This window comes from Budorcas taxicolor, chromosome 19 (assembly GCF_023091745.1).
Source record: "Budorcas taxicolor isolate Tak-1 chromosome 19, Takin1.1, whole genome shotgun sequence".
NCBI lineage: Eukaryota > Metazoa > Chordata > Mammalia > Artiodactyla > Bovidae > Budorcas > Budorcas taxicolor.
In genome coordinates, this window is record NC_068928.1 from 48,635,778 (window position 1) to 48,663,251 (window position 27,474).

At 37.5% G+C, this 27,474-nt stretch overlaps 1 protein-coding gene across 1 annotated transcript in view; it reads right to left on the reverse strand.

Moving 5' to 3' along the window:
- Positions 1–27,474, reverse strand: part of BPTF (bromodomain PHD finger transcription factor) — a 131,700-nt gene that overhangs the window by 56,035 nt on the left and 48,191 nt on the right. Inside the window, exons 3-8 of the mRNA XM_052657404.1 lie at positions 19,861–20,084; positions 14,018–14,227; positions 13,273–13,461; positions 6,716–6,904; positions 2,900–3,087; positions 1,043–1,398 (exon numbers count right to left, since the gene is read on the reverse strand). Coding sequence (XP_052513364.1) covers positions 1,043–1,398; positions 2,900–3,087; positions 6,716–6,904; positions 13,273–13,461; positions 14,018–14,227; positions 19,861–20,084 — 1,356 coding nt within the window. The remainder of the gene's footprint in view (positions 1–1,042; positions 1,399–2,899; positions 3,088–6,715; positions 6,905–13,272; positions 13,462–14,017; positions 14,228–19,860; positions 20,085–27,474) is intronic.

A 27,474-nucleotide genomic window follows, 5' to 3' on the forward strand; every position in this document is an offset into this window, starting at 1 on the left:
ACCTTATAAGGCATGTCAAAGTGTTAGTCACTCAGTCATGTCCAACTCCTTGTGACCCCATGGACTGTGGCCGTCCAGGCTCCTTTGTCCATGGGCTTGTCCAGGGGAGCCCCTGGTGGCTCAGCCAGTAAACAATCTGCCTGCAATGCAGGAGACTTGGGTTCAATCCCTGGTTGGGAAGATCCTCTGGAGAAAGGAGTGACTAACCACTCCCGTATTTTCGCCTGGAAAATCCCACGGACAGAGGAGACTGGCAGACTACAGTCCATGGGGCCGCAGAGAGTCAGACACGACTGAGTGACTAAGCACGTATATAAGGCATATGTTTCTAGGCTAATCAAGTACAAAATACACTGCTACTGGAAGTTTCTACCTCACAGAATCACAGATTTTGAACACTGGAGGAATCTCAGAGGTCAGTTAGTCCTCCAAATCCTTACACCTTCTATGATGTTCCAACTTTGTTGGGACTCCATTTGGATCCAGGAATAAAGACTGCTTTCCAGAAATCTTCCAAATGTCAGTGTTGGTTCATTAACTTTATATGTTAAATTAATCAATCAATTAATCAATTTATTGGTCATACTGCACAGCATGCAGGATAGATCCCTGACCAGGGATTGAACCCATGCCCTTAGAAGCATGGAGTCTTAACCAGTAGACTGCCAGGGAAGTCTTGGTTCAGTAACTATAGAAGTACACTCATAGTCCTAACATCCTCAGTGTTTTGCTGACTAAACTGATGTCATTCAATTTACTAATAATGATAGTTTAGGGATTTCCCTAGTGGTCCAGTAGCCAAGACTCTACACTCGCAATCCACAGGGCCTGAGTTCCATCCCTGGCCAGGGAATCAGATCCTACATGCCAAGACTAAAGATCCTGCATGCCGCAGTAAAGACCTGGTGCAGCCAAATTTTTTAATATTTATTTTAAATTTTAATATACACATTTTTAAATGACAGTTTAAAGTGTGCAACTGCAATAATTTTATAAATATTTACTATATTCACAGCAATAAACAAACCTTAGTTTCCTTTACCTGTGTGAAGCCCAATTGGGATGAAGAAAGGAGGAAGGGATATTGTTTTCCAACTGGGTGATAGTCAGTCTCAGAGTAGATATAGTAAGAACTTTGGACCCATGGACAGAACCATTCCATTTGAACTCTCCAGCTGGAGTCAGGCAGAATTTATGTGCAAGATGTCTTCTCTTATCATGGTCTTCTCTGTGCTGATGCTTATTCAACGCAAATGAATTCGTGGAGTACTGATTGTGGTAGACGCGATACTTCCCCTCTTGACCCAACTTAAAATAATTGTTGATGTTTCCCTTCATGACCACTTCCTTTTTGGTGCTCAACCGTGAAATTTCTCCTTGAGAGTTAACTACTAGTACCTGGCCAAGAAAATAAAAAGAGACTCCATTATTTGTGTCAAACGCATAATAAAGCTGATCAACTGTCTTTCCACAGTTTTTAATTTATCATTCAAAGTAAGTTAAAATATATCTTATGACTGCACTTTTGAAGTTAAAAGCTCAGTTATAAGCTAAAGCTAATTATTTATCATTAAACAACCAAGATGTGCCTGCAAAAAGAAAAAAAATTAAGCTTTATTAAAGTGCCTGTTATATGTTGGACATTAGTTAAGTACTTCTATATATCTCAAATATACACCTGAAACCAAATGTGTGATATATAAATCATTCAACAATCATTATCTCAAGCTTACAATACTCAGGGGTTAGGGTTAAGCATGAGGGCATTACATGTACTATTCCCCTCCAAAATACACTCCTAAAAATATATTTTATTCTGTTCCTTTTATCATTCCAGCTTTAGATAAGAGCCCATAGATATATGACAACAGTGTTTTAAATAGTTGATTCCAATCCTTTAGTGGCCTGTGAAATCAATAGTGGGCCTTATCCAGCTTTAAAAAAAAAATGAACTATAATACAACAGACTAGGAAAGAAAATACTAGAGCGCTCCCCACACAGTAAGGTAAAATCCTATTTCAGGGAACTTTTAAATATATGTACTGGGCTGCTAAGGGCTTCCCCAGTGGCTCAGCAGTAAAGAACCTACCTGCAATGCAGGAGACACAGGTTCAATCCCTAAAGGAGGAGGAAATGGCAACCCACTCTAGTATTCTTTCCAGAACAAACCCATTGACAGAGGGGCCTGGTGGGCTACAGTCCGTGGTGTCGTAAAGAGGTGGACACAACTGAGCATGCGTGCGCACACTGGGCTATGAAAAATGTCTTACTGAGGGTCAGAGTGAAAAAGTAGCCTGAAAACCTCTGCTTTAAAGCCTTTTCTATGATGTTAAAAACACTGCATATTCTTGCAAATATCTACCCTGCAAATAATTCTCAAATCTGAAAGACACAACTGTGACCTTTATTCAATCACCATGGCTGGCTGGGGGACAGAAATACTGAGTCTTAGCTTCCATTTTCTTCTTCAAAATCAGGGTTAAGATGATGTTCTACATACTACTGTCTGCTGTCAAGAGGTTAAGTCCCATCCTTTAGTTGTAGGTTCACCCAAAATGACTACAGTCAGATCTGAGCATTAAACCTTTAATAAAGCCCACAAAGAGCCTACCTGTTCCCACATGTGAAAAAGAAGCCTCTATCTCTTTAGAACTGCATACAATAAAACTAACCATATATAAAAAAGTATACTATCCATGTTCAGCATTTCTAGGCATGGACTGAAACTGGGGTGTACATTTATCATAACATAAACCTAACACTTTTCATCTTCTTACACACTACACTCTCAAAGTGAGGAAAATACAGTTTAAAAGTGTATGTCTACAAACATCTTGCCTCTATTTTAAAAATTATTTTACATTCCAGAGATATTTGTTTTAAACAGAAAGAACACACCTCTTTCCCCTCCTTAAATAATTTATTTGCTTCATGGGCTGCAGCAGCCACCTGTTGGCTCTTCAGCTGACTCAGTTTGCTGTCTGGGTTCCGTAACCTGGTGATAATCCGAGTTGAACCAGATGCTCCTCTTCCTCCTCCAGGAGACTCACTTATTTCCCCATTAGACTTCTCTGATTTGAAATCACCTGTTATCAAACGAAAAGCCAAAAGTAATTGCTAATAGTAAGTAGACTATATATAATAAGTAATAATACCTTACTAACCCAAATATTCTGTCTGATAGACAACTAAGATCCAGAAAACAAACAGAAAAAGTCCTTGAATAGCCAAAGCAAATGGATTAATTCTTCAAAGTTTTACTCCAAAGAAATTATGTCAGAACTTCACTGTGAGTCATTATTTTACAGAAAATTCAAACATGCCAGGTTATCTGTTGTAAAGCTCATCTACCAGAAAAGCGGAAGGGCTGCTACAGGTTAACAAGGAACAAACATAACTCGAAATGCAAACTAATAAAATATTGCCTTATATATTCACTGTGGGTTTCTGTATTAAAAGCATATAATTACTTTTAGAAATATTTCCACTGAAAGTCTGTTCAAATACCTAACTGTTTAAAGCTTATAAACATAAACTGCATGTTCTCCTAAGGAATCTAGGTAATTATCTGTGTTTGCAGACAATGTACATATGAAAATCAACTGCATTAGTTTTTTTTTTTAATATAGTAAAGACCTCTCATATTTTCCTAACATCAATTTTTTAAAGTGATGGATTTAACTGCCAAGGAGCAACTTCTGCTTTCCCATGAATCTCACTTCAGCTGAAAATTCCTATATATTCTAAAACTATTGCATCACTATCCAATTTCCATTGGCCAGATGGTTAAACAAGACCTCATTTTCCTTTTGCAGTTTTTAAAAACTAAGTGTGGCAACGGCAAATGAAACACCAAGCAGACAATAATGCCACTGACTAAATCAAGATGCGGCATCTTGCCATCTCAGGCTGGAGAGCAGGTAACCTTCAAGGTGAGGTAGCAAAGCAGTTGGTTAGACTTCCCACAATTTTCTCTTGGGTCTCAGACCATGACTCTACCCATGCTGGAGGTTTGTGCCAACATGTTGAGCTACAGTGGCTACTTCTCAGGACCATCACTGAAGTTCTCCAATAAAGACATTTTAAACTTCACTTAGTCAAGGCCAGACTTCCTAAAAGCAGAAAGGGAACAGCGCGGCACTTTTTAAACTGAAGGCACTCAATTTACAGCCAAGGATCCAATAGGCAAGAGTCCATTTGTTGCCACTTACTAAATTTAGTGCAAATAAGGGCAAGGAGGCAGAAAATTCATCCCTGGGGGAAATACTTGAAGGAACAGAGAAAGGGGACATGGCTGAGTGGAGGTCATTATCTACTACACCCTGCAAAAAGGGTGTATTCTCCCTGTTACAAAAGAGGGAATCACAGTGATGCAGCCTGCAGGCAGAGTCCAGAACTGCTGGACCCTGGTCTCCCTAACTCCTTGTTTAATGATGTCAAGAGGCAGGAGCCTATACAGACTTTGCTCACCTGAGGGCTAGGGCAGACAAACTCGGTAAGTAGAGGGGGTTTACCTTCAGGTACCCTGAGCCAAGTTTCTGGGCGTTAGGTATGAGCTGGGGGTCCAAGCAATCTACAAGGGGTATGACTGCCAGAAAAAACTCCAAACCTGTCAAACAGGATGTATAACTATTCAAACCTACCTACAGCAATTTCCAGCAGGCTATCCCTCACAGGTGGACCGAGGCTGGTAAAGCAAGATGGCCTCCAGCAGGGGGATCTTGCCATGTTCTTCTCACATCTTGTCCATATCCATCCTCCCAGATAATCTCCCCAAAAATGCCAGCCAGGTTTATCAGAGAACACCGTTCACCATCAGGATAATGAGTGTTACAGGTAGTTAAAACTCATAACCTGGCTCATGGATTGTGAGATCAAGGTAAGCCACATCCAGATGTAATCAAAATAGTACACACAATACACAGAAATCCTAGATACAATGTTATCAGATGTAATTTGGGGGAGAGAAGTTTTTGAAAAAATTTTCAGTTGTGGGTGAGACCTTTGCACTGTGTCAGGCAGAAGCGCTTCTGAATCTACGCCTGTACGAGCTAGGGTGGAACTGTGGCTATTCACTGTTTGCTGTTTCCACATCTCTCTTTATTTGGAAAACCATTCCTACCCCACTTGAATCATATACTTTTGCTGGAGCCATCAATCATAATACCTTGCCTGCCCTGGCCACAGGGGTGGAAACAATTCCAACAGGCCACTCAAATTCCTTCCTCAAGCACTTTTGATTTGGAGCAGAAGTAGGGGCCTTGCCTTTGGGTCACAGACCATGGAAACTTATGAATACATGAAACCGCTGAGGCCATCTTCCCTGCTACTTGGGAAAAGCCTGTCTGTATTAGGAGAGAACGAGGTTAACACACAAACATATGCAGATCCACAAAGCTGAGACAGAAAGAGGAAAATGGAAAGAGTTTTGATACCTGGGGGGTCCAGTTATGCCTGATGATGGCTTGGACTTCCCAATTACATGAGCTAATTAAATTCCCTTTTCACTTAAGCTAGTTTAAGCTGGTTTGGTCACTTGCAATTGAAAAGGTTCTAATTAAAATAGATTTCCATCTCACACACAAAATTATACACCACCAGGATTAAAGACAAAGTTATAAAGTATTTTAGGTGAAATTACTATAAAATATATGTATGTTCTTGGGATAGAGATGGTCTTCCTTACTTAGTAAGACACAAAATCCAGAGAAATCCTAAAGAAAAAGATAGATTTAAATGCATAAAAAAATGTAAAAACTTTCTGTACAAAGCAAGCAATGCCTATTTAAGTATAGAGGTAAAATCAAAAATTAATACCCAAAATACATAAAGCATTCCTAAAACTCATTGGGGAATATCAAAAGTCAAGAGAAAAAATTGAGCAAAAGACATGAATAAGCAATTCACAGAAAGTTCAACAAACACATGAAAAGAAATTCAACCACATTAGTAAGCAGGGATATGCAATTTTTTTCATGAAATACCACTGGCCAAAATGTAAGAGGTGAAAATGTGAAGAAATACACATATATGTAAATTATTAGTATAAATTTCTTTTAATGTACAATTAAGCAATAGCCATCATTATTTTTAAAATGTACCTACCATATGATCCAGCAATTCCACTTACTGTATCTACACTGCCAGAAATACTTATATAAGGAGACAAAGATATATGCTGAGGATGTTAAAAAGCACCACTAGTTGTAATAAGGAAAAAACTGTTAACAGCCTAAATGTCCATTAATAGAGAAACAGTAAATGAATTATGGTTCATCCGTACTGTGGCATATCATGCAGCGGGTAAAAAGAATATATTCAATTTATTACATGAAAAGAACCCCTACATGTATTACTGAGTGAAAAAAGCAAGATGCAGACAACATATGCAGAATGATCCCGTTTAAATATTTTTTTAAAAAAATGTTTTTTGTAAGCATACATACATAAATGTAACTACATGGAGAAAGATACAATACCAATTAATGGTGGTTACCTTTGGGGAGGGGGTGTGAAACAGATGTATTTTTTCCTATATGCTTGTTTTTCAAAAGCAAAAACAGAGTCTGAGTGTTACTTATGCTTTAAAAAAAAAAAAAAAAGGAAAGAAAGAAAATCCAAATCTTCCCACCCCCATCAAACTTGTATTTTAAAAAATTTAAAAAATTAAAAAAAAAAAAAAAGTTCCTCTTGTTGTATGAAGTGTATCCTTACCTATCTCTTCTTGAATAGAGACAGGTGTATGGGGCTCTCTTTCTCCATTTTCAGGATCGTCAGCTGCCTTAGCAGGCTCACTCTGGGAAGAGCTTAGTTCACTGCTGCTGTTACTGAGCTCCAGATTAGGCTGGATGCAGGTAGTGGGAGCACTAGTGTTACTGCTGTCACATGTCTTGTTAGGTTCTTCTAGAAAAATAGAATATCTGAGTTTTAAACTGGAAATCACATCAAAAATAACTAATTGTCAGAAAAGACATTTAATTGTTTTAGGGTTGCATTACAAAGCCAGATTTTAAAAAGAAAAAGCTGCTCATGTATGAATAATGCAATGTATGAAAAGAAATTTGTAAAGAACACCCTGTGAACTGTCTTTTAAGTCTCTCAGCATTAACTCAACACACAGTACAAAGCAGACCATCTGTCAGAGTCAAGTGATGTAACTATCTCACAGAATTTATGATGATATGATATGCCAGATACTGCAAAGGTAAGTTAGTAGAGAAAATCCCTCAAAATCAGAAATTTATATTCTTACTTTTCAAAAAGTCTTCAAACAGTATTCTAAATGGAATTAAACAGGATTACTTCTCTCTAAGGTTTTCCTGCCTGAATTCTATACCCCCAAATTTAACTACAAGGTAATGCTTAAGTGATTGCTAATTTTAAGAATATAACAGTATCAATAACAGTATAGTTGCTGAAAGACCAAAATGAACACTACCATGTACTGAAAGGCCATGTCGTTCCTCGGTAGGTCAAAGATCTAGAGCCTCCTTGTGTATTTCATTTTGCCACTATTAAGGTAGCTTTTATATCAATCATCTAAAGTAAAAGTGATTGACAGTATTACTGTAATATGTTGTGAGTTCCTAAATTTTGTTTTGAAGGAAAAAAACAACAACCTGATAGAAAAATGGGAAAAATATATGAACAGTGACAAAAGAAATGAAAATGGCCTTTAAACATGGAAATAGGCTCATTTAATTAAAACTAAAAGAAATGCAAAATGAAACTATATGGAGAAACTACCTCCCAGCTACCAGAAGGGCCAAAAATCCAAGTCTCATGATATACTCAGGTCGAGAGGCAGTAGCTTAAGAGATACTGCCATACACTGCTGTGGGAGTGGCAACAGGGTGCCAAGCGGATACAAGGGAACTGACGATACCTAGAAAAATTACAGTTGCAACTACTCTTAACCTAGCAATCCCATGTCTATAAATCTATCCCCAAATTCACTGGCAGAAATAATACTACACTGCTTATTTGCAGAGGTATTCACTGTAGCACTATAATGGCAAAAGACCAGAAAAAGAAAATGCCCATCAATACGGCACTGGCTGAATAAAAGACGGAACATACAGTAAAATATCATGCACCATAAAAAGGACTGAGAGGATCATTATATCCACATACAAACTGATCTCAAGATTAAATGTAAAAAGAAACATGCAGAAGAGCACTTAAGAGTATGCCAACATTATGTAAGAAAAGGAGAGAAATATGAATTTATGGATATATTTTGCCTTTCTATACAAAAAAAACCACTAAAGAAAAATGACTAAAAATGGCTACCTATAAGGGAAAGGAAGGATATAGTTACCTAGAGAGGGAAGGAATGAAAGTGAAAATTCTCTGAACAGATATTGTTACACACAGCTGGACTTTGGAATCATGTAAATGTTTTGTATTTAGTTAGAAATGCAACCCCTAAAAAGTGAAAACCAATGGAAACAAAAAAAAGTCTAACTGTGCATTAAGTTGTTGGCATGACTGCACAGAGGAAAAAATTATTTCAAGTGACTTTGGAACACAGAATTTTGACTATATAGTCTTACTGGAAATATGACACAAAGATGAAAAGCTGAAAAAAACCTTAAATGCCATTAGGAAATCTTACTGTGAGCAATAACATTGGTATTATGAAATTCTATGCTGTTTAAAACATTTCTTTGTATTACTGTTATTAATGCATATCAGTATATTGATAATTATTAATTAACATCTGTATCAGGATAAAGCAAATATATAATTAAGCTACTGTTGTTAGGAACTAAGCCATTCAGTATAAAGAAAAAGATACAAGTGTTTAAAAAAGAAAAAAAAAAAACCTATGCAATCCTCAATCTGAATCTGAAATGTCAACGTGAATTGGTCTTTTTCTTTTCTGAAATATGTATTTCCTAACACTACCCACCAAAAAAATCCTACAGACAGTGTACTTCATAAAAGAATAGGCAATCAGTCCTATCCCCAGGAATTTTGATCCTGCAAAGACTGAGCTCAGAATTTATCTGTTTAAACTTTCAAGGTGCTAATGAGCTGAGGACTCCTGTAAGTCATTAACACACAGCGTTTTTGTTAACTTGTCCCAAATTAATTTGCCTTACTTTCTCCTCCATTTCAGTTTAGAATTCTGAATTTGTTTTTCAATTGTTCTAGAACTCTTGACCTCTTTACTTCATTAGGCTATAAGATTAAAGAAATCTCAAGCATTTGCTTTAAAACACCACAAAGGTTTCAGTTCAGTTCAGTTCAGTCGCTCAGTCGTGTTAGACTCTTTGCGACCCCATGAATCGCAGCACGCCAGGCCTCCCTGTCCATCACCATCTCCCGGAGTTCACTCAGACTCACGTCATCGAGTCCGTGATGCCATCCAGCCATCTCATCCTTGGTCGTCCCCTTCTCCTCCTGCCCCCAATCCCTCCCAGCATCAGGGTCTTTTCCAATGAGTCAGCTCTTACCCACAAATTGTCCCCACAGTTCAACTAGACTAGAAACTAAAACCAAATTTTAAAAAATAAGAAACAAAAGAGTAACATTTTGCTGCAGAACCTCCAAAAGCTATTCTTAGTCAACTCAATGAGGTGAGCCGGTAATAAAGAAGTTCAGCAGCCAGTATCAGCAGCCTCTTCTGTCCACTAGCTTCCTGATAATAGTATCAAAACCTAAAGCAAAGTACTATCTTTATCCCAAAAGTTAAGAAACAGATTAAATAAATATGTTCTTATCGTTCAACTTTATAGATGTTAGAGTTTCAATATGTCTATGGAAACATTTTCAAAGCAGTTATAAATAGTTATGGATATAAAGCCAGTTTTATCTATTGTTACTATCTTCTTAGTCCCAGGCATGAAATCTAGAGGCGTAACTTAAAAACAAATGCTGTCTGCATTATAGGTTTGAATACCAATTCTCTGTAGTACATTTGAGGTTAAGATGCTAGAATGACATGCCCCTCTCTTCTCTTATAAACTGAAAAAACTGACACTCTGGTACAAAAAGTTTCTAATCTAAAATGGAAAACAAAAGTATAACTCTGAAATTGAGCTTTTTGTTAACTACAAAGGAATTATGCTGAATAATAAACAGTATACTTGCTATAAGGCATCATTTTTGGCAACATAACCATTTTCATGAGCTGAAGTGAAATGTTTGGAGTAGAGATGTGGGGGCGGTGGCGGGAGGATCTGAGGAATAGATATTCAGAGATTAACTTTTTAAAGTGATGTCTACAAACCTCTCTCAAAATACAGCCCCGAACTCAGTTTAAACTTCAGTCTCAGCTACATAAAGTCTTTCTAATCACTGAAAATACCCAACTTGAAGTCATGAAATCTGTCCATTTTTCTTATGTTTTCATTCCTTTAGATTTTTAGATCACAGATTTGTAATTCTTCCTTTGCATAATGTCATCTAGCATAAGACAATGACAGTGCTGTCTGACAAGACTTGACAAAATACAGCTTGAAATAAATAAATATACATATGCACATATGTATATATTTATGTGTATGTATGTATTTCTAAAGAAATTCTAAAGTAGATATATTTAAAAAGAGAGTTTAAATTCTCAGGTTATTTTTAAGTATCTTTCTATTCTAGAAAAGATATCCAATACAAATGCTAATCAAAAGAAAGCTACTGTATTTAGTAACATTATTAACAATAAAGGGTATTTCACAAAGACAAAGTTAATTCGACAATAAAAATTATGGGCACCTAATAACACAGGCTCAAACTATATAACGCAAAACTAAAAACATCTGAAAGATAAAAAGGCAACACATTAAAAAAAGTAACTTAAAAGTATCTTGCAGAGAGGGGGGGAAATGGCAAAAATATAGATATGAACAACATAATTGAAAACCCTAACTGTTCCGTACAGTACCCCAAAACTAAAAATATATGTCTCAAGTGTATATTGGAGGAGGAAATGGCAATCCACTCCAGCATTCTTGCTTGGAGAATTCCGTGGACAGAGGAGCCTGGCGGGCTACAGTCCAGGGTGTTGCAAAGAGTCGGACACGACTGAGTGACTAACACTTGACTGAGTGATTAACACTTTCTTTCAAGTGTAAATGAGATAGCTTATCTATATTAACCAAATGTTGGGACCACAAAACAAGCCTCAACAAATCTTAAAGGACATAAATCATGCACAGAATGTTCTGTGACTCCAGTTTGTCAAACCAGAAATCAGTAGCAAAAATATAACTAGCAAATCTCTAAATGTTTGGGTGCTAAACAACAGATTTCTAAATAAGCAATGGATTAAAAAATATATAACAGAAATCAGGAAGTATTTTAAATTGAATGATAAAGACAAAATAATATATTGAAGTTAGTGAGATGAAGCTACAGCAGTATACAGGGGTAAATGCATAGCCTTGATGACAGCCATAGCAAAAAATAAAAACTAAAAGGCATGAAAGCATCCATTAAGTGAGAAGAAAAAAATTTAACAAACAGTGTATGAGAAACTTGGAGGTGACAGATGTTTATGCCACAGACTACAGCGATGGTTTCACAGGTACATCTTTATCTCCAAACTCATCAAGTTGTATACACTGAATATGTACAGCTTTCTGTGTGTCAATTACAACTCAATAGAGTGGTTAAGGGGGAAAAAAGGCAGGGAGGAATAACTCACAAGAACGAAAAGAAATTAAAAGGAATCCCAAAGTTATTTTTTTAAAAGACTCATAAAAATTATTAATAGTCTCATGAAATGATTAACCAATTTCTGGACTGAAAAAAGGGAACATCACTACAGATGCTATAGACACTTAAAAACAGTTATCATGTCAGTAAAATTTAAAATTGAAATGAAATGGTATATTCTTAGAAAAATAAAACTTAAGAAAATTGACACAAGCAATCAACAGAAAACATGAATACTTCACTATCTGCCAAAGAAATGAAATCTACAATAACTTTCCCTCAATGAAAACACTAGGACCAAAAGACTTTCGCAAACATTTAAGGAATCAACAACATCCACCCACAGAAACTCTTGCAGACAAAAGGAAAAGTGGGAACTTGTAAAATAAAAATGCATTTTATAAGGCCAATGTAATCTAGGCATCAAATCCTGACACAGACATTATCAGAGGAGAACTACGTCAATTTCATTCATGAAAGCTGATGCAAAAATTCTAAACAAAAGATTAAAAATGGAATGCAACAATATTTAAGAACAAAAATATGTCACAACAAAGTTGTATTTATTCCAGGAATATGAGATTGGGTTAACATTATTTTTAAAAAATCAATGTAGAAACTTTTGCTTCCAGTCAGGATAGAGAAGAGGGACTGAACCTAGCCCAGTCTATGCAACAACCACAGACAAAAAAAGAAACCACTTAACAGAAAATGAACAGCAGAACTGATAGCCACTTCAAAACAGAAGGCATCCAAATGACACACACACAGAAGCATGTGTGTATGCGCACACACACTAAAGGTGTTCAACATCCTTAGTCACCAGGGAACTGCAAGTTCATCACAATAAGCTATCCCTACATTTCTACCAGAAGGACTAAAAAATACTCTTTCAGGATTTCCATCACAGTATTAACTACAATTACTGACTTTCCATAGGATCACCACTGTTTTCCTGTTTTGCTTATCTAATTTTCTAATTTGCCTTCTTAAAAAAATACATCAAGCTCCTATGATAAAATGTTTTCTTTTTTAAAAAAAGGCAAAAGGAAAGACATATCAAACATTTTTGATGTGATACAACTTACTCTGAGTATTAATTTTAATTTTAAAAAGCTTAAATTATTACTGGTTAACTTACATTTTCATATCAAAATACATGACAATGGTTTTCTATTATAATATTATGGTTTGAAATGTTGTTAAAAAGAAACTTACATGACCACATGCAAACATAAAATTAATCTGTTAGTACATACACAACTGGAATGGTCAAATTATTCAACACAGCCATTAGCATGTGAGTAGTTAAAACCAAAATATCTGCCACTACGGTCTGGTGATAAATATATAAATAAGTCTATTAAACAAAAACAGCTAAATGAACTTTAAAAAAGCATGAAGATTATGATGAGTTTCAAGCACTAAATGCAGGAACATCTGTCAAATTCCAAATGTTAGGTGACAATTTAGCGGTCAGGGATGGCACTGATGTAAGCAAGCAGCATGAATGAACACATACTTTAAGGTTTTAGGTGACATTCAGCTTTCACTACTCAAGGGAAGGACTTCCCCCCATTACAGAGGCATTGATACACTGCCCTCTGTACCTGGCACGTCCTGGGGGAGCTCAGATGCCACCTTCTTCTCTGCCATGTTGCTGCTATCGTGGGTTTCTGAGACACACCCCATGGGACTCCTCCCTTCAGAGGGAACAGTCTCTTCGGAAGAAGCATTTGTTGTGTTGTCGCCAAGATTTGCTGACACAGAGTTACCTTTATCCCCAACTTCTGTTGGCTCTACAGTAAAATGCACAACAAAACTTTAACGATACCCTTTAAAATTGCTCGAGGACAAATGGCCACATTCAGTCATCCACTGAAAATGAATGAGCACCAAAACACCTGGCTTCTATTCAACGGCCATTTTGAAGCAATTAGATTCTGGGATATTTTTGCAGCAGGTAATCCAAAGGGTATTTAAGAATATTTGGTATTATTAAGAATGTTTAAGTAGTCAACATAAAAATGAACATTTTTTATCACCCCAAAGTGTATATTCTGATAGAAAAACAGTGACTTTTCACCAACAAATCTCATAGGAAAATCATACCTTATTAAGAAGTATAGAGATATGGATATAAAATCATAGCAAATCCACCAATATATAAAACTCATTACCATGATTATACACGTTATAAGGAGGAAGGATATACTAATCACTTTAGAAATGTAAAATTAAATAGTTGTTTGTAATTTTTAAAAAAAAAACCTCATTTTCATTTTGCAAGTAAAATTGGAGATTTCCTAAATAACACTGATGAAATATTTCTTTTTAACCAAGTAATGTCTTTACCCTCAGATCTTCCTTGCTCAGGATCGACGTCATCTGGTGTTTTGTCATCACTGTCTCTTTCAACAATCTGGTCTTCAAACTCCTCTCTGCTTTTCTCAGCATCTCTGGAGTTACTATTCTCAGTCTCATTCTTGTCCTTGTCTATTTCTTCTGGGCTTTTAACAATATCAATGTCTCCCTTTTTGGCTCTTATGGATTCCAAAATTTCTTCTATAATAAAACAAATAAAAAAAATTTTGTTTCCATATTACCAAGTATAAGGTACTACACGTGTCACTTAAGAGTTTTCAATACAAGCTATTAACAGATAAATTTGTTAAACGCATTAAGAACTCTGAAACAAGGATCAAGATTACCAGTAACAGTTTGATACTTAACAGAACTTGACCAATTTGGTTATCTTCACATCTAGAAAACAGTCTTTTAAAATTGAGATTGCTACAGATTACTGTAACATCCTCTGCCATATAAGAAAAACTATAAGCTGACACAGACCCACAGTCTGTGCAGTGTGGTTCGGTGACAAAAACCTAGTGACCCATGACCTAGCACAGTTCTGACTTAACTGTGTGAGCCTGGACAGGCTAGTTAACCTTCGGTCCTCCACTGTAAAACAAGAAAACAAAGGCCCATTAAATATTTCTCTCTGAAATCCCATAGCTTTCTGAAAATCACTAAAGCCTAATGGCTCTAACTTCCTTTCAACCTCGGTGTAGTGAGACCATAACATGGGTGCAGACGGCAAGGTATACCAACACAGATCCCTGGATACTGACATTCTTTACATCATAATACAATACTATCGTTTTTTTTTTTTACTTTGTTGCTCAAACTGGTCCAGCTTTTGGCCACTGGGAGCTTTTCCCAGGGAGTCCTGTATCCTTTTAAACACACTTCCCCTCCCTCCTTCCTTACTTTCCAACACTACAAGATGCTCCAGACTCATCTTGGGTTTTCTCTGCCCCAGCCCTAGAATATACCACCTCTCAAGAAATCTTGACTTTTTTTTTTTAATTGGAGAAAGAGGTTTAGAAGTCATGATCTAGGCACTATGTGCACTTCTTACTAGTGGGGTGTCACTGCTTTAACCACCACAGACCCAGGGAATGTATATACGTATACTAACCCATGTATATATACACCTTTATTATTTCTGTATCTATCTGTGTGTGTGTAGCGGGGAGTACGTGTGTGGTTCATTCAACCATGGCTCTGTTGTTTTTTTTTTGTAAATTCACTGTCTGACAGAAGCTGCTTTCATTACAATATATCTATTTATTTGGTTAACCCTATTATTCACAGTAAACCAGTTTCAGAATTGCTAAACTGTACTCCCAGGAGAAATAATGTTTCTGAACAAGAAGAGACATCTTTAATGCTAAAGCCATGCACCCATGGTACCTCTTTTGGGATTTTTAAATTTCCTTGTTTACATTTCCTTTCTTTAAATGTTCTCTACCTTCATTTTCATCAGTGTTTTCTAAATTGTAGGTTTCCTAGGATTAGAAAAACCTTGTAAAGTCATCGCTGAAACACACTGACCTCTCTGCTTAAAAGATTATCTTTGAGATGGCTGTAGTTAATTCCTTACTCTCTTTCACCTACTCCTAAATCCTGTAAGAATTCTAAGTCAGTGATTATAGAAACATCTAAGTCAGCTATAGGACAATTTCAAACAGAAGGAATTCTAATATGTGTATTTTCTGTCTTCACCATCACCCCAGGATCCTTTTTTTACATCATTTCTTTGTATCCTTTTACATCTATACATCTACACCGCTTTCAGTTCGTATTAACCCTAATGCATTTACTCTTGCTACACACACTAAATCTATCAATGCAAGTATCTCAATCACTGTGAAAAGAACTTTTTATTTGGAAAAAAAATTTGTTCACCAACTACCTGCTTTTCTTAGAGCCATATTATTTCTTACTTTCAAATATAGCTCCATCCTGATCAAAGTGTTACACATTCAACCAACTTCCCTCTTGCCATATGAGGATAGAGTTTAAAAAAAAAATACAAAACTATAAATTAGATCACCTAAATTAGGTAGAAAGCACAGGTAGGATGATCAAAGGTCTCTGATTTTCTATAAAGGTTCTAATTTTAAATAGTCTATTCTGTTATCTACTCTATCAAGTATACAAATAATTATCAGTCTATATGTCTGTATTTTCAGCTCAAGACCTACAGTACTCAGAGACTTATGAGTAACATACAGTTCTCATAGCCTTATGAGAAACACACCAAAAAAGTGGGGAGGGGAAAAAAAAGCATTAAGGAGGTGACAGAAGAAATAATTGGTCTAGGTTGTATCTGATCTGTAATAAATATGCATCTTCTATAAACATGTATAGTAGTCTATACTTTGCAGGAATATTTCAAAATTAAATAGAATCAACCTACCAAATATTAAAAATTATCTCCTCTCAGAAAAAAATTTATTCCAAAAATAAATTTCTTTCAAAACAAGCAGAATAAAGCATTACAAAACACAATCACCAAAGGGGTATATGATAAAACCAACTATTTACAGTTACAAATATATAATAAATTTTAGAATCTAGATGGTAGGCTTATGGGTATTTACTGGATAATTCTTTTAACTCTCTGTATATTTGACAATTTCAAAAATATCAGGGAAAAAAACAAAAAATATTCAGAAAAAAAAAAAAGAAAACCACCAAAAAACTGAATTAAACTCTCCTGAAGTGAACATATATGTATATAACAACCAGAGAGCTGAAAATGTGAAAGGATTTACGCTATTTGTGAGGTTAAAAAAGAAAAGTCACAAGGATAAGCTGGGATTCTCAGATCACTGATAAGATACTGTAAATTATTCTTGGCTATTTCAGGAGCCCAGTAGTCTGTCTTTTTTTTAATCTCATAAAACCCCCAATTAAAGAACACCACTAGATACTATTTTAGGTATTTACCTGGACTGGATGCTCCTAAACTATCATAGCCAAGATTTTGGTTCCCAGAGAGAGCAAATAAAGATAATGGTGGCAGACCGGTGTCTTAATAGGAAATTCTTCTATCTGAATGTTTAATTCATTGCCAATACATTCCTTATAAAGTTGCTGAGAGGATTAAAGGCTTGTGTAACATCTAGATGAACACCTGGCCCACAGTAGGTGCTCAAAAATGTTAGTTTCCCTTCTCTTCCCCATCAAGTTTCAATCCTTGTGAATCCCTCCACCTTTAGTACCAGGTTGGTTGTACCTTAGCAAAAAAAAGGGGAAGGGGGAGAAAAAAAGAGAAGAAAAATGTCACTTGTTGTCTAGATCTCACCATTAAATTCAAGGTGCACGTTACCTTATTTAAATTAACTTCAGTTGTACTAAGAGGGTAGCTGTCCACAAGCCGTGGCCACATATCTCTAAGAATATACTGTGCCCTAATGCTCAAAGCTCGATTTCTGATTATTACAAAAGATTTAACTAATTTTTAAAAGTACATCACAGGCTGAATTACATGAACTATAACATGCTTATTGTAGGAAATTTGAAAAATATAAAATGGAAAGTAACTATAATCCTACGATGCTAATTAGTTACTTTTTAGTGATAAAAGCTGATTATTCACCCAGTTGATTATTCAGAGGAAGAGAATTTAAGTGCCTCAATGACCCAGGTACTGTTCTGGCGTGGTACCTTATGTATTCTCCAATGTACAATGCTCCATCCCACAGTAATTCAAATGAAATTAACCAATTCCTCCCCAAGTTCATTTCCAGTTTGACATTCCCCCCAATCAGACCACTAAACATTTTAATTATCCACTTCTATACTGGCTTTGTTCTTTACTTAAGATGATGAAGTGTTACTCGCTCACTCGCTCAGTCGTGGCCGACTCCTTGCGACCCCGTGGACTGTAGCTCCCAGGCTCCTCTGTCCATGGAATTCTCCAGGCAAGAATACTGGAGCAGGTAGCTACTCCCTTCTCCAGGGGATTCTTCCCGACCCAGGGATTGAACCTGGGTCTCCTGCACTGCAGGAGTATTCTTCACCAACTGAGCCACCAGGAAAGCCCATGATTAAGATGATACTACTATATACATAATTTTGTATACAGATGAGTTCACTCTAAAAAATATTTCTAATTCAATACCTGGTAAAAACACATTTCACATTGCTTTTTAGGGGACAGCATGGCTCATTATTACTATACTAAAAGCTGACACTGCAAGAGTAAAAAGGGATTTGTCAATTGCAATGCTGGGATCCATAAAAGGAAATTAAGAGGGGAAGTAATCCTCTTAATTATATTAGTACAATTATCAACCTCCCCAAAGAATTCTGATGAGTAAAACTTATCTGATGGAAAAAAATACACATTAAAAAACCCAGATCTAGTGATAAAAGATACTTCCAACTACCAGATATGAATAAATATAACTCTTGTTAACTAAATCTACTAGTTTTTGAAGAAGTACAGGAAGTCCCTGTACTATTTACTTTTTTAAAATGTCATATACATTCATTATTTGTTACAAAGCAGGGAATAAAAATAAAAACACTGAGCAGCAAAATAAATAAGGTAGTAATCAAAATATAACCCAAAGTGTAAAATATATATCCATGTGTCCTGATATACATGACTGAATAAATAAAGAATACACACATCTGTGCAGGAATCCAAACAACGTAAGATCAATGCTCCCTCAAGGAGGTGGACTGTGACTCCCGATGGCCTAAGTGGGCTGTGCACAGTGACTCTCTCCCCAGACCACAGTATGGGTGGGAGGAGTAATTTTACAAGAAAGAAACCGGACAAACACTGACTCAATCAGATGACCCAAGTTAACATCACTGGTGATAAATCACGCTGGTGGCAGGTACTCTGGATAAGATGACGAGGAGGGCACTTCACCTTTGTGGCCTTCCTCCCCAAAATACACAGCACAAGGCTAACTCTGAGAAGAACACGAGACAAATCCATGTTGAGGGCATTCTTTTAAGTCCCTGGCCAGCAATCCTCAAAACCTGTCAAGGTCGTCAATAATAAGGGAAATCTGAAAACCTGTGACATCCGAGAGAGACAGGATGACTAAACATAGTGTGGTGTCCCGGAAGGGATCATGAGACAGAAAAAGGGCATTAGATAAGGACTGAGGAAATCTGAATAAAGTATAGACATAAGTTATTAAATACATCAACACTGGTTCATCAGTGATGACAAACACACCACACTAATGTGAAAGTCGCTCAGTTGTGTCCGACTCTTTGCGACCCCATGGGCTAGCCAGTCCGTGGAATTCTCCAGGCCAGAATACTGGAGTGGGTAGCCTTTCCCTTCTCCAGGGGATCTTCCCAACCCAGGGATCCAACCCAGGTCTTCTGCATTGCAGGCAGATTCTTTACCAGCTGAGCCAGGATGTAACGCTGATAATAAGGGAAGCCTACTGCAGGGCATGCGAAAAACCCTCCGTGCTATCTTAGCAACTTTTCTGTAACTCTAAAATTATTCTAAAATTGAAAGTTAAAAAAAAAAAAGGCAGAGAGTAAATTTTAAAGGAATACCATTTCTCATAATTAAAAACAGGACTCCCTAAAAGGTTTATTAATAAAATTTATGAATTAAAAAACAAATATAATTTGTAGAATATCAGTAATGACTAAGACAAGGTACCAAACACTAAACTGTATAGGATCTCTAATTTAAATTAGGATGAACAAGGTTCTATTGGGAAAATATTATAAAGAATTAAAGTAAAATAGTCATACTTGAAAATTTTAATACATTTTTAAATTTTGTAGTGATTTCACACCAAGAGTTTATCTCAAAAAGTAAAATCTAACAAAAAGTAAAATGAGAAGAATTTCCTACTCACCATTAGCTGCCGCCAGGAAGGATTTGTTACTGCCCCGAGCTTTATTGGTCAGGTCTTCAGTTATGTCCATGTGCCGGTGGATTTCTTCACGCATTTCTTCTAGAATTTTGCAGAGTTCTGCCTCCCAGTAATCTTTGTCTAGACAGTCAATTAACTCTGCCAGTTGGACCTTCGTGCTGTAGTACCAGATTTTCTTTTCATCTTCATTTTCTGTGTCTTCTTCTCTGTTTAAGAAAAAGCACAAACACACTTTATATGTTGGACATAATGGCACTTATCTGACAATTTTATCTATCCAGTGAAAGTTAAAATACATAACACAAAGACTGCACACTAAAATTCAATATATTAACATTTATTCACAAGAGATCGTCAAGTTTCATTCAAATTCAAGGTACTCATTTTACTTGAACTTCTATTTTGATTTCCTAGCCCAACATAGACAGCATATTAAAAAGCAGAGACATTACTTTGCCAACAAAGGTCCATTTAGTCAAAGCTGTGGTTTTTCCAGTAGTCATGTATGGATGTGAGAATTGGACTATAAAGAAAGCTGAGTGTCGAAGAATTGATGCTTTTGAACTGTGGTGTTGGAGAACTCTCTTGAGAGTCCCTTGGACTGCAAGGAGATCCAACCAGTCCATCCTAAAGGAAATCAGTCCTGAATATTCATTGGGAGGACTGATGCTGAAGCTGAAGCTCCAATACTTTGGCCACCTGATGTGAAGAACTGACTCACTGGAAAAGACCCTGATGCTGGGAGGGATTGGGGGCAGGAGAAGGGGACGACCCAGGATGAGATGGTTGGATGGCATCACCAACTCAATGGACACGAGTTTGAGTAAATTCCGGAGTTGGCGATGGACAGGGAGGTCCATGGGGTCACAAAGAGTTGGACACGACTGAGCGACTGAACTGAACCTAGCCCACAACAGCTTAGGATAAAATATAGTAAATGTAGATAAATGTAGCTTGTAGTAATGGGAAGAGAAGAATTAGTACAGCAACAAAGAAAGATTTCTAAGAACATGACACTCAGAAATAGGACCTTAAAACTCAAGAGTGCGTGCGTGAGTACTTGGTGGAGGATGGTCTTGGTGACACTTCAATCAACATTAAGATCGTCACTGTAACAACAGCATGCACGGAACTTTAACCAGAAATATTTAAACTCTGTTCAGTACCTGACAGGTACAGGGCAGGATCATGTTATACTACAGTTTAGAAACATTTCCACCAAAATTGTGGAAATGCTTTGTTAAATCTTGGTCCTTGAATGAATCATCTCAATTGAGTGACAATATCTCATCACTCTTCTTGCCTGTGGACAATCAAAGCTCAAACTGGAAAAGAGCAGAGCAGCTTCCTGTCCTGCTTAAATCTCACTTGCAATGGAGGCAGACACTTCCACACGAATAGTCACTGATTAAAAACACAAGGCAAATTAATGTCTAGCGCCAGACTTTAAGAAACACATGTGATGGCAGTTCTTCTCTCATTCAAAAGAAGTCAGGATTCCATAGGCATGCATCAATATACAATACTTGTCTTTCTCTTTCTGACTTATTTACTCTGTATAATAGGCTCTAGGTTCATCCACCTCATTAGGACTGACTCAAATGTGTTCCTTTTTTATAGCTAAGCAATATTCCATTGTATATATGTACCACAATTTCTGTATCTGTTCACTGAGGGTGGGACCAATTGAGAGAATAGCATGGAAACACATAATTACCATATGCAAAACAGACAGCAAATGGGAATCTGCTGTGTCACACAGGGAGCTCAACTCAGTGCTGTGACAACCTAGAGGGGTGGGATGGAGAGGGAGATGGGAGCGGGGTTCAGGAGGGAGGGGACATACGTACACTTGTGACTGATTCATGTTGATGTACACAGAAACCAACACAATATTGTAAAGCAATCATGCTTCCATTAAAAAAAAATGTTTAATCTGGAATATGTGTGAAGTAGCTGACAAGAATAAATCTAACTTTCCTACTTGCTCAAAGGCAAACTGATGGAGCTGAAAGAAGAGGACTTTAAGAAAGATCTGGCTTTAAATGGGCTCAGTTGCTTATGATATGCGAACGTGGACCAGATACAACCTCTCTGAGTGTCTGAGCCACTTTACTCACCTCACTGGCACATGGGGATAACATGACCTGTCTTGAGGGTCACTGTGAGATATTATAAAGCAAATAAAGGTATTCACTTCCCTGGTGGCTCAGAGGTTAAGCGTCTGCCTGCAATGCGGGAGACCTGAGTTCGATCCCTGGGTCGGGAAGTTCCCCTGGAAAAGGAAATGGCAACCCACTCCAGTATTCTTGCCTGGAGAATCCCAAGGATGGAGCAGCCTGGTGGGCTGCAGTTCACGGGGTCGCAAAGAGTTGGACATGACTGAGCAACTTCACTCACTCACTCAATAAGGCATCTTATTAGAGTTAAGTCTTATAGTGCCTGGAAACATCACTGACAAGTGAGAAGTGTTAGTGGCTCAGTTGTGTCCGACTCTTTGCAACCCCATGGACTGTAGACTGCCAGGCTCCTCCATCCATGGAATTTTCCAGGCAAGGCTACTCGAGTGGATTGCCATTTCCTACTTCAGGGGATCCTCCCAACCCAGGAATCAAACCCAAGTCTCTTGTGTCTCCTGCACTGCAGATTCTTTATTGTCTGAGCCATAATGACCAATAAATAGAAAATATTATTGTTACTAGTAAGGTAGTAAATAAATTAAAATGTAGTAGAATTCCAGGAATGAGACATTCAACAATTTTGAAGAAAGATAGGATATATTAAATCATGGATAAATAAAAGGATATCAAACTTAACAAAAATTTTTAAGAAAAAAGGTTTAATAAAGGGTCCCTGTTATCTAGCTTTGCTTTTTCAAATAGGCATCTACCGACATGATTTATCTCTCTGATAGAGGCTTTTCACAAAAATTTCTGAAAATCATTTTTTTAAGCTGCTCTGGATTTTACTTTACAATAGGTATTTTTACTGACTTCTTATGACTGAATGAAAACAATGGTCTATTGCAATTTAGAATGCTAAAGATGTCAGAATCCTCTAATCAAAAGATTAACAGGGAATGCCCTGGTGGTCCAGTCACTAGGACTCTGCTTCCACTGCCGAGGATCCAGGTTGAATCCCTGGTTGGGGAACTAAGTGCACACAAGCCATGGGACATAGCCAAAAATAAATAAATAAAAAGCTTTCCAAAGGCAATACCATAACAAACACATTCTCAGGTGGCTGACTGGTGAGAATTCACTTGCCAAAGCAGGAGACACAGGAGATGCAGGTTCAATCCCGGGGTCAGGAAGAGCCTGTGGAGTAGGAAATGGTTACCTGCTCCAGTATTTTTGTCTGGGAAATCCCACGGACAGAGGAGCCCAGTGGCTTACAGTCCATGGGGTTGCAGAGAGTCAGACACGAATGAGTGACTTAGCATGCACACACCAAATCAGAACGTACACAGTGAGCTTTGCCCAAGCACAAGAGTTACAGGACAACCTAATTATTTTCTAAGATATCAATCTTAAGGAATTTTCCTCTGTTATGAAGATTATCAAATTTTTTTCTTACCTGTTTGCTTTTTTCTCGATACAGAAATATCTACAAATTTCAATGGAACAAGAAAAATAGTCTACATAAAAACATTTTGGGGGTAGAAATACAATTTACAAGCATAAGAATGAGATGTTAAAAGAGCAAACTTAAGCAACTCACAAGCTACTCAAAGGGCCTCTATCAGATGACTAAATTAGCCCATGCTGGCATTTGCAGAATTTCTATCTTAACAGAGAACACTTAATTTTAATCTTAATTTTCATCTTAAGAGAGAATTCACAACTTCATAACAGTGGCAGTCCATTCTAGATTGAAACTGCTCTATTAGAAAGTTTTTTCCCTTTTAAGAGAAGATACACATACCTAGTATTTCCATCAATCCATCCTGCTAGAATTCTCTGAAATGAATCTAACACCTCCTCCACACAGTCCTTCAATTCTTTCACATCTATAATTTTACCACTTTTTTCTTTCCTTTATCTTAAATGATAAAATACTTTAATCATTTCTCACACAGCACGTTTTCCAGTTTTCACTACACTGATATTGTTCCCCTAAATGTACAGTTTGTCAATGTCCTGCTAAAAATAGCCCTATTTTTTATCCTGCTCATCAAAGATAATACTCAACACTATTCTTTTTTCTTCTTGAGGCCGTAGGAGGATAAATTCATCAAAAGCATAGAGTAGTAAAACTGAGTGAACAATAATGGCAAATGCTCTCAAAGAAAAGCTGTTTTAATACTGATGTACTTGGGCACATTTACACAATCTAAATAACCAAGATTATTTCTTCTAATTGTAAAGGTGACAACAGCTTTCCTGTAGGAATATACATCAATTTGTAGGTCTAGCTGTTTATGGGGTTATAATCTGTTTTCTACAGAAGCTCTGTCTCTGCAATGCACCCTCTGCACCCCAAAACTGGCCGGGATTCTGTGAAGTCACTGATCAGCTCAAGGAGCTCACAGGCTGGTGGGGGAGGACAGGCTGGGATGAAAATATTTGCCAAAAATGCAATTAAGCCCAAGTTTCCAGATTCTATGCCTATGCTTTAAAGTCTATTTGGCTTCTACTTAGGCAAGGTAAGAGGTTAATGACTAACAGTTAAATTTTGAGTTTCATTTCTAAACAAACGCACAGAAACTAAGAGTAAGGAACGCTAGTGTGGCGGGTTGACTAGTACCCCACAGAAATGCATGTCCACCCGAGACCACAGAATGCGACCTTATTTGGAAACACAGTCTTTGCACCTGTAATTATCTAGGGATCTTGAGATGAAATCATTCTGGATTTGGGTGAGCCCTAAGTCAAATGACTGCTATCCTTGAAAGAAGAGAAGATTCAAAGAGACACATGGAGAAGGTGATGTGAAGATGGAGGCAGAAATCTGAGTGATGTGCCAGTCTGTAAGCTGGGAAATGCCAAGGACAGCCAGCAACCACCCAGAAGCTAGGAGAGAGGTGAAAGAAACAATCCTGTTGACATGGATTTCAAACTCTCAGCCCCAGAATCATGACAGAATAAATTCCTGTTGCTTTAAACAACTCAACTTATGGCAATTTTTTATGGCAGCCCTAGGGAACCAAAACAGATTTGGATACTGGGAAATGAAAGTGCTGTTGTAACAAATACCTGAAAACATGGAAGCAGCTTAGGAACTGGGTAATGGGAAAAGGCTGGAAGAATCTTGGGCCACTTGACAGAAAAGGCCTATCCTGAATACACAGAGGTTGGCAGAAACAGGAACTGTGCTACTATAAGCCAAGGAACACCTCAGGTACCAGAAGACGGAAAAGGCAAACAAAGAATTCCTTCCTAGCGCCTCTGGAGGGAGCACAGCCCCACAGACACCTTGATTTTAGACTTCTAGCCTCCACAGCTATTAAAATGTGAATTTCTCATTATACTTTGTTACAGCAGCCACAGGAAACTAATGCAGCTCAAGATTCAGAGACCAAAGGCAGCCCAAGCAGGTTAAGAGCACACATTCTGGGTTAGAATGCCTGGGACTGAATTCTCATTCTGCCATTTGCTAGTAGCATCATACCGGATAAATTATTTAAACTTGCGATGTCTCAACTTCTCCATCTGTAAAATGGGAGTGACAGTATTTATATATCAAAATGCTGCTGTGAGGATTAAACAAATTAAAACTGTAAAGTGCTTCAAACACTGACAGCATTTAGTAGGTGCAGTATGCACGGTTGCTACTATTTTGCTCATCTTATGAAGTATATGATACCTACCTTAAAACAAATAATTAAAGTAGAGAGTGTGTGTGTGTGTGTGTTTTTAAGTTGTCTCAGGGTGCAAGTGGGAGAGAATTTCAGGGGGGAAAGCTCTAGGAAATGGCATATATAGGCTGTAGTTGAAAGGCTTTGAGTTTTTTGGTTTGCCTGGGTGCGTTTTATTTATTTTGTTCTGGGTGGTGGAAAGCAAGAGAATAGGGCTTCCCTGGTGGCTCATTGGTAAAGAATCTCTCTGCAATGTAGGAGGTGCAGGTTCAATCCCTGGGTCAGGAAGATCCCCTAGAGAAGGAAATGGGAACCCACTCCAGCATTCTTGCCTGGAGAATTCCATGAACAGAGGAGCCTGGCGGGAAGCAGCCCATGGGGTCGCAAAAGAGTCAGATAGGACTTAGTGGCTGAACAACAACGAAGTTAGGGAATATACAGAACTAGAGCTCTACGAACTTTCTGTTACGGGCAAAGGAAAGCATGTAATTGAGAAGTTGTTCAACTTGGGGGTAAAGGAGACCTGACCAGAGAGGCTGTTTTAAAAACAGTCCAACTATGGGACAGAAAACACAACTGGGGAATGGGGAGTCACACACAGACCGGTCTGGAGACAACTCAACCAATATAATTGAGATGATGTTGACCCTGAGCATGGAGAAAAAGAGATTCAATACTGAAGAGATAATTACAAGGTATACAAAAACAACACAGGACAGGAAACCATTTGCAGGTTTCTAGCTTGAGCAGCAGGCAGGATGGTAATCCCATCACTAAGATGGTAACACTGAGTGAAAGGCAGGTAATGGGGGCAAGTGGGGCATTCGGTTTCAGACATGTTGCATCTGAGGCGCCAGCTATGTGGACTTGTCCAGGAGGCTGATGGATACACAGAACTGGACATGGGTAGAAAGGTTACACGTGTTAGGTCTGATGGCAACTGAGTCAGCCAGTAAACAGGCAGCTTATGGCTGGAATGGGGAGGTACAGGTAGAAAGCTGTACAGGTTAAAAAGGATAAATCAGTTCTGGAAAGTGAAAAAATGCAGAGCTTTAAAATGCTATGTTCAAGGTAATTTTATCCAGAACAGAGAGTGAGAGGAAAAGGTGCTAATCTAATCTGGTACATCCTATTTTATTAAAAGCCCCAATTTCAGAGCAAAGGATTGATAGAATGAAAGCAATATTTAAGAAAGATTGGCCCTCATATATCAGACTGGAACTAATCTCTAAATTGTTTGCTCAATATCCTAGTTCTTCAGGTAGACTATAAACTCATGCGTAAGAACTTTTATTCACTAACCTATCCAAATAACACTTTAAATGACTATTAAATAAAAGCAATAATAGGAAAACTTTAATGTCTATAAAATATTAGCATTACAATGAAAAAGTGTTCACTGGAACTTCCTTGGTGGTCCAGAGGTTAAGACTGTGCTTCCACTGCAGGGGGCAAGGGGCTCACTTCCGAGTGGGAAAACTGAGATCCCGCCAGCCCCAGGCAAAAAAAAACGAAAAAGTGATTACTGCCCCAGACTTTGTTTCAGACATAACCCCTTGGACAACAGGTCCACTGATTCATCATTTTAAGCTTCTGGACTTTCCAGGAAAGCATACACCAAATCTCTATATAACCTGAGCAATTTACATTGTTTCAAAACTTTTCATCAGGAGTCCACATATAATCTACCACAAGGGGGCGCTTAAATGGAAATTGTTTTGATCTAACTTTGAAAAAGATGTAAAATCTTTCACATTTACTCAAATTATTGACAAGGAATGATTCATTAACAATGATAT